The sequence below is a fragment of the Hippocampus comes genome, unplaced genomic scaffold, assembly GCF_001891065.2.
Source record: "Hippocampus comes isolate QL1 unplaced genomic scaffold, H_comes_QL1_v1.1 scaffold254, whole genome shotgun sequence".
Lineage (NCBI taxonomy): Eukaryota > Metazoa > Chordata > Actinopteri > Syngnathiformes > Syngnathidae > Hippocampus > Hippocampus comes.
Window position 1 is genome coordinate 548,685 of NW_017805874.1, and position 6,550 is coordinate 555,234.

Sequence of the window (6,550 nt, forward strand, 5' to 3'; positions counted from 1 at the left end):
TATATATATATATATTATATTTTATGTATAAAAAATAAAAACTAGGTTCCTTTAGATTCTCTTGATATGGATTCTTACATTCTTACATTAAAAAAAATTGCTTGTACAGTAATCCTTCGCCACTTCGCGCTTCATGTTTTGCATGTTGAGTGCTTCACGGGTTTTTCTAAAATACTGTATTCATAAAAAACAATAATTTAAAAAAAAATCATCAAAAAATCAAAATGAAAAAAATACAGTCACAGCCATATAGCGAAAAGACGCGTTGTTTCATGTTCATGTGCGAGAGAGGTTTCCCTGCAGGTCGAACAAAGAGTTTACGTGACTCTGAAGTTTTGTACATGTCCACTCAAACAAGGCGCGTGATTGGCGACATAGACCAATGAGAGCACAAGTGGATTTATCCTGTGAGCTGATTGGGCTCGCACCATTGCAGCCTCACCCAGCATGTCCCCTTGTCTCGCATACTACATCTTAGTGTTGTGTTCGCGAAAACTTCTTTTGTTCAAGCGCTAACTTTTTTTGATTAGTTAAGGTGCGCTCCAACCTCTTGTCGCCGCCGAAGTAATGCTGTGTGAGAGCATGTAAGCTCGTCCCTCCACGCAGATGGCACCATCAACAGGGAGACATTGCTTCAACGGTGGCGGCAGGGAATTGGCTCGCAGCCATGACTGCATCGGGGAGGCCTTATTTTGAGAGTTTGTGAGCTGTTTTTTAGACACGTCACAAGGAAGCAATGACAGCTCAGACCAAGACTTATGTGACAGCCAAAATTGTCAGCTCGGTCAGAGGTTTTATCTTCACGAAAAAAAGACCAATTGAGGCTTAAGGCACATCTTTTTAGCTTGGCTTTTAAATAACATACTAAGATAAGATAAGATAAGATAACCTTTATTTGTCCCACATTGGGGAAATTTGCAGTCTACAGCAGCAAAATTGGGGGAGGGGGGAACAGTGTTTCATTGCTCTCTCTCTCTCTCTCTCTCTCTCTCTCTCTCTCTCTCTCTCTCTCTCTCTTTCTCACACACTCATCACATTCAAACATATTTATATGCCTATTTTAATTTATCTGTGTATATCTATGTATATATGTATGTATGTTTGTACGTATGTATGTATGTGTGTATATATGTGGTATGTATGTTCATGTGTGTGTATTTTTTATGTTGTAAGTTAGAAATGCTTTTAAAGAATTGTACAGCACTTTGAGTTGCATTTCTATGTCTGAAAAGTGTTATAAAATAGTTTGATTGATAGAAAATAAACTAAATCTATTTCAAGGAATAAGAAGACAAGGTTAACATCTTAACCTAAAGCCTGTACTAGTCAAGTGAGTGCCGCCTACATCGTCACCAGCACAAGCCTCTTCACCACTCAGAAGGCAAAGTTGATAATCGTTAATTACCGTATATGGTTTTATAATTAAAAATTCAAGTAAATATGTCTACTATTGTAATCTTTGTCTCAAACATGTAAATTATAAATACTGTTTACATATTTTAAACATGCTGGTACCCACACAAACATCCATAAAAATTCCTCGGGGCAAATCCTACCTCATGGTTTTCACCTTTTGTGGGGGGGGGTTTCTGGTCCCCATTAACCTCGTAAAATGAGGGATTACTGTATGACACACCTTGGCAGTTTGGAAGAAATAGATGATCACAATAACTAGCTTCTAAAATGTGAACAGCGAGTGAATTCGAGCTTGTCAATAAAAAAAAAAAAAAAAAATCAATTCATTTTTATCTGGGGTCGGCAACCCAAAATGTTGAAAGAGCCACATTGGCTCAAAAAAACAAAAACAAAAAACAAATATGTCTGGAGCCGCAAAAAGTTAAACGCCTTATATAAGCCTTATAATGAAGGCAACACATGCTGAATGTATTTATATTAGCTATATTAGCCTACGATCAAAATGACTAAGTTGGCTACAAATACACAATGAGCCTTCATGATAAAACGTTTTTTCCCCAGCAGTGCATCCTGTAGAGAAGCGGTGCCCAAACTTTTTTGGACCAAAGATCTACTTTTCGATCAACCAACCTCCCGCAATCGACCCGTTACCGCACACGCATGCATACACACGCACTTACACACACATGCCATCATGAGCAACAGCCATAACGGGACCGAAGATGATCGAGGCATGGAACACACTTTTGCAGCGTGTTTATGATCGTAGCTCACGTGTACTGTTTAAAAATGCTTCCCTCTGCCCTCCACATTCCCGTTCTTTGCCAGTTCTTTGCCAGTACCAGTGAATTGTACATGAAATGCTGTTTTTTTTGACAAAGGCCACCTGACCAACATCCCGCCCTGCTAATTGAAACATGTGCTGTTGCAGGCTATGATGCAAATCTTCATTGACAAAAATATTGAAATGTAATATTTATTCAACACGTTTTTACAGAATTGGAAAACACTAAGAATATTTGTTTTGTACCGTATTTTCTGCACTATAAGCACACCGAAAGGTCATCCATTTTCTTAAAAGCTCACAGTGCGCCTTAAAAGCCGGTGCGCCTTGTGTATGGTCATTACGGTAATATGTCAACCCCAAGATGGCTCCTTGCTGGAGACATGCTTACAATGTTATAACTTGCTGTTGGTTCAGTGAACTGTGTCGCTACTTTATTAAATACGTTTTTGTTGCAGCTCCCAAAAAAGGAGAGCTGTGGTGTTGTTTTTTAAATGCACACTTTATTAATGGTTTTCACAGTCTCAACAATTACAGGTACGTCTTTGTCCGTCTCCGTGCCTTCTCTTCTTCCGTTCGACTCGAGAGGCGTTCATGACCGCCTCCGAAAAACGTAAAATTAACGATTCCTTCAATGAAACTACGAAACTTGAAAACAATGCATCAAAACAGAAAATCAAGCAACGAAATCACAAAATAAATTCTACGGCGATCCTACAGAATTTATTTTGGCATTTCCTCGTTTGTGAATACAGTACACAACAAAGGAATAAATAACAAACACTTCTGAGACAGTCCAGTCTCCGACATTTTACTGACGTATGATCGTTCTGTTGGAGCTATGCTCAAGGAAATGCCAAAATAAATTCTGTAGGGGAGCTACAGAATTTATTTTGTGATTTCCTCACTTGATTTTCTGTTTTGATGCATTATTTTCAATTCTCGTAGTTTCATTAACGTAATCGTTAATTTACGTTTTTCGAAGGCGGTCATGAACACCTCTCGAGTTGAACGGAATGAGCGTAGCTCCATCTAGTGGATGCATTGTAGAGGTAAGAAAAAAATCCCGCCTGACCCGACCCGACCCGGCCCGCGGGTATTTAAACCCGACCTGGCCCGAGCCCGACCAATTAAATTGATTTGCAGGCCCAAGCCCGAAGCAAACCCGAAATTTCATATTTTATTTGTGAGGACTCGGGAGGAGGAGGGGTGATTTATGATAACAAATTAAAGCCTGTCTTTTGTAACGAAATCTAAGTTAAACAAGACTCTACAAACATTTACATCTTTTATTTTTCTGTTTCTGCAGAGGGTACATTAACCGACAATTTTCCATCATTGAAGGATTTTTTTTTAGAGTTGACAGAAAAAATTTAAGGCCGTCCGTCATTTTGACGGGTTGAAAATTGGGCCAAAAACCACAGCAGCAGTACGTCGTTAAAAATCTCGCGCAGCACTTTAAGAGAGAGAAGCAGAGAGACAAAGAAGAACAATGACTGGTGGATAATCGACAGAGACAGGAAGGAGTTCTTTGAATTGTCATTGCAAGAGTTTAGTACAGAACATGTGATGAGGCGACTTCTGTTTTTTTGCCTCGAAACGCCTCAGCGCACTGTGATGTTTGGGTAGCAACATCACAGTGAGTTGTTATATATTTATTAAAAAAAAGTCAGAGAAAGAGAAGCCCAGCCCGACCCGACCCGAAGCAATGATTGACATTTTAGGCCCGACCCGAATTCAGGTCGGGTCGGGCTTGGGCTCGGGCTTAAGATCTTATCTCTAATACATTGTAGATTGCATCCAGTGTGTCCAATACATGAAAAAAATTACAAAATAGGCCATTCATTGAAGGTGCGCCTCATAATCCAGTGCGCCTTTTAGTGCGGAAAATACGATACTCTTACCGAAACCATATTAAAACAAACATTTTCCAAGGAACCACTGGGGTGGAGCTAAAGAGCTGCATGCGGCTCCTGAGACGTGGGTTGCCGATCCCCGGATTTAGATCTAGAGTAGATGGGATTAGGCTAATAAAATATGAATGACTGACTTCTTTCACACTTACAGCTGCCAAACTTGAGAGGACATGAGTGAGAGTCCATGGGAAAGTCTTCCAGGTGCATGGGGCACTCAGCTTGAACCGTTAGCCTGGGGGAATAAAAAAATCAGCTGTGGTACCAAGTTGACAACAGTAGTGTGGGGGTGGGGCTGATTCATAGAACTAGTGTTAGGTCGATAGTTTTAAGTTATCATACATTTGCATTTTATTAATGATTAATTGATTATGCTTGCAATGACGAATGCTTATGCCTGCAATGATAAATAGATTATGCTTGCAATGAAGAACGGAAATGCCTGCAATGAATTACGCTTATGCTTTTAATAAAGACATAATGCTTTGACTAAAGAATATAATTCTTTTAATGAAGATATGCTCACATTTATGATAAAGAATGCTTAGTGCACTGTGTGACAGTTGAAGGATGCAAACACCTTTCCGAGAAAGTGCTTGGAAACAGATAAGTATAAAGACAGAACAAGAGCATGGTCGGACGTGGATGGTGCTGTCAACACCAGCTGCAACTTGATGTTTTTGTAATAATTACACACATGTACGTAATTTTCACTCATATACACACACATAGTCAAACAAGTTTAGTGTGTCTTCAACAGCCCTTACCCTTTAGGTTGGACACACCCATGTATTAGATTCCCAATGAGAAATAAATGAGGGGCGAGCGGGGAGATCCTTGGGTGATGTGCAGAGAACTGAAACCTAACGGTTCTCTTCATTCTCCACTCGTACCAGAATTGAGTCTCCTGTCTCCTTGTATTTTATTTCTTAATGTCTAATTGATTGACAACTATGGAGTGAGCTTTTGGGAGCTCAGGTGCGCTTTGTGGGTGCTTGGCTTCAATGTGACTCGCACTGCAGGCATTTCTTAGGTAATATGTTTACTACTTTCATTGTAGTTAGATGTGGTCTAACACTGTATGAGATTGTGTTAAAAAGTATTGTGTCTTTAGCAGCAACTGAAGTGTAACTGAACGTACAATACAGGTGGGTATCACTTGTATTGGTATCCCGTGTCAGACGCTATCTTCTCATCAAGTCGAAAATCACCCATCTGCTATTATCAACCAAACAACCCGAGGGAGAAAAACATGAACTGAACTTCATTATTTTCATTTTGAACTACTTTGTATTTATTCGCAAAGTGTTACCAAGTCACCTCATAGTATACAGCAGCGTTCCATCCTCCATAATCCTCAGCAGTTTGTTGGGCATTGTCATGTTATGCGCCACGGACTTCTTGCCGTTGTGAAAGAAGGTATCAGGAGTCCAGATCTTACTGGCCATCAAGTTGTTGAGGGGCAGAATGTTCATTGGGCCATGGAACTTTAATCGCTCGTCTTTCCAAGTCTGACGGAAGAAAACATCGATGGTGTACTCCTGACAAAAGAGAAAAAAAATGCAGTATACTGTTAAAAAGAGACCCAAAATTGCAATCCAAAGTATTATCCGAACTTTGAGCAGAGGATAAACAAGAACACTGAAGTCTCATCTACAATTTCAAAAGGAGTGTATTCACTCCACAATATCTGATGTCTTTTTTGTTAGCTGCAGCAGATCAATTCATTGTGAATGCATTTTACTGGAAGACTGGACAACAGTGTAACCCACAAATCGGTCAACTTTAAACATGACCATTATCATATTATAGGCTCAATTTTAGTTCGCAGCGCAACTGTAACTGTGCGCAATGCTTTCTTTATTTTGGTATTTTGCTAGACTTTGCACAGGTGGAATTGGGTGTAGTGGGGCGTTTGCGCGTTAGTAAAGCATTGTGGAATGAAAGTAATGTTTACCCAATCCTAGTGGCATCCCTAATTTGCTCAGTACGACTGAGTACGCTGTGCTTGACATTGCAAAAACAGAAATAGACTTGGGTTCTGTGCATGACATTGGCAGGTAAAATACAAGATCTTCCGTTGCAGATGATAAAGTCACTTTGCACCCGCAAACATGCGTCCTTGTGTGACACCCTACCCCTAATAGTGACGGTGGTGTCTGCCTGTGCCTTGATCAAATACACCAAAATCATGTTACACCACCTGGGCTACGAGTTAGCGCTGCTTCTGCCAAATCTAAAATCTAGTCTATTTTTGTGACCAAATTTATGTGCGCCAGGGAGCACAGCAGGAAAGCCCAGTGAGGCATAACGCATCTCTCTCTCTCTCTCTCTCTCTCTCTCTCCCCCCCCCTCCCTCCCCGCCGCTCATGTAGCAAACACAATAGAAGAAAGTATGACACAGACAGAGGCAGAGGACCGAGGGGTAAAACACGGA

General features: G+C 40.4%; 1 protein-coding gene across 4 annotated transcripts in view; it reads right to left on the bottom strand.

The window, feature by feature from the left end:
• The window catches only part of gabra2a (gamma-aminobutyric acid type A receptor subunit alpha2a), a 90,033-nt gene that overhangs the window by 32,543 nt on the left and 50,940 nt on the right, over positions 1-6,550 (bottom strand). For all 4 annotated transcript variants that reach the window (XM_019888813.1, XM_019888814.1, XM_019888815.1 and 1 more), the window contains 2 exons: positions 5,434-5,654; positions 4,266-4,348 (listed from right to left, as the gene is read on the bottom strand). In XM_019888813.1, coding sequence (XP_019744372.1) covers positions 4,266-4,348; positions 5,434-5,654 — 304 coding nt within the window. The remainder of the gene's footprint in view (positions 1-4,265; positions 4,349-5,433; positions 5,655-6,550) is intronic.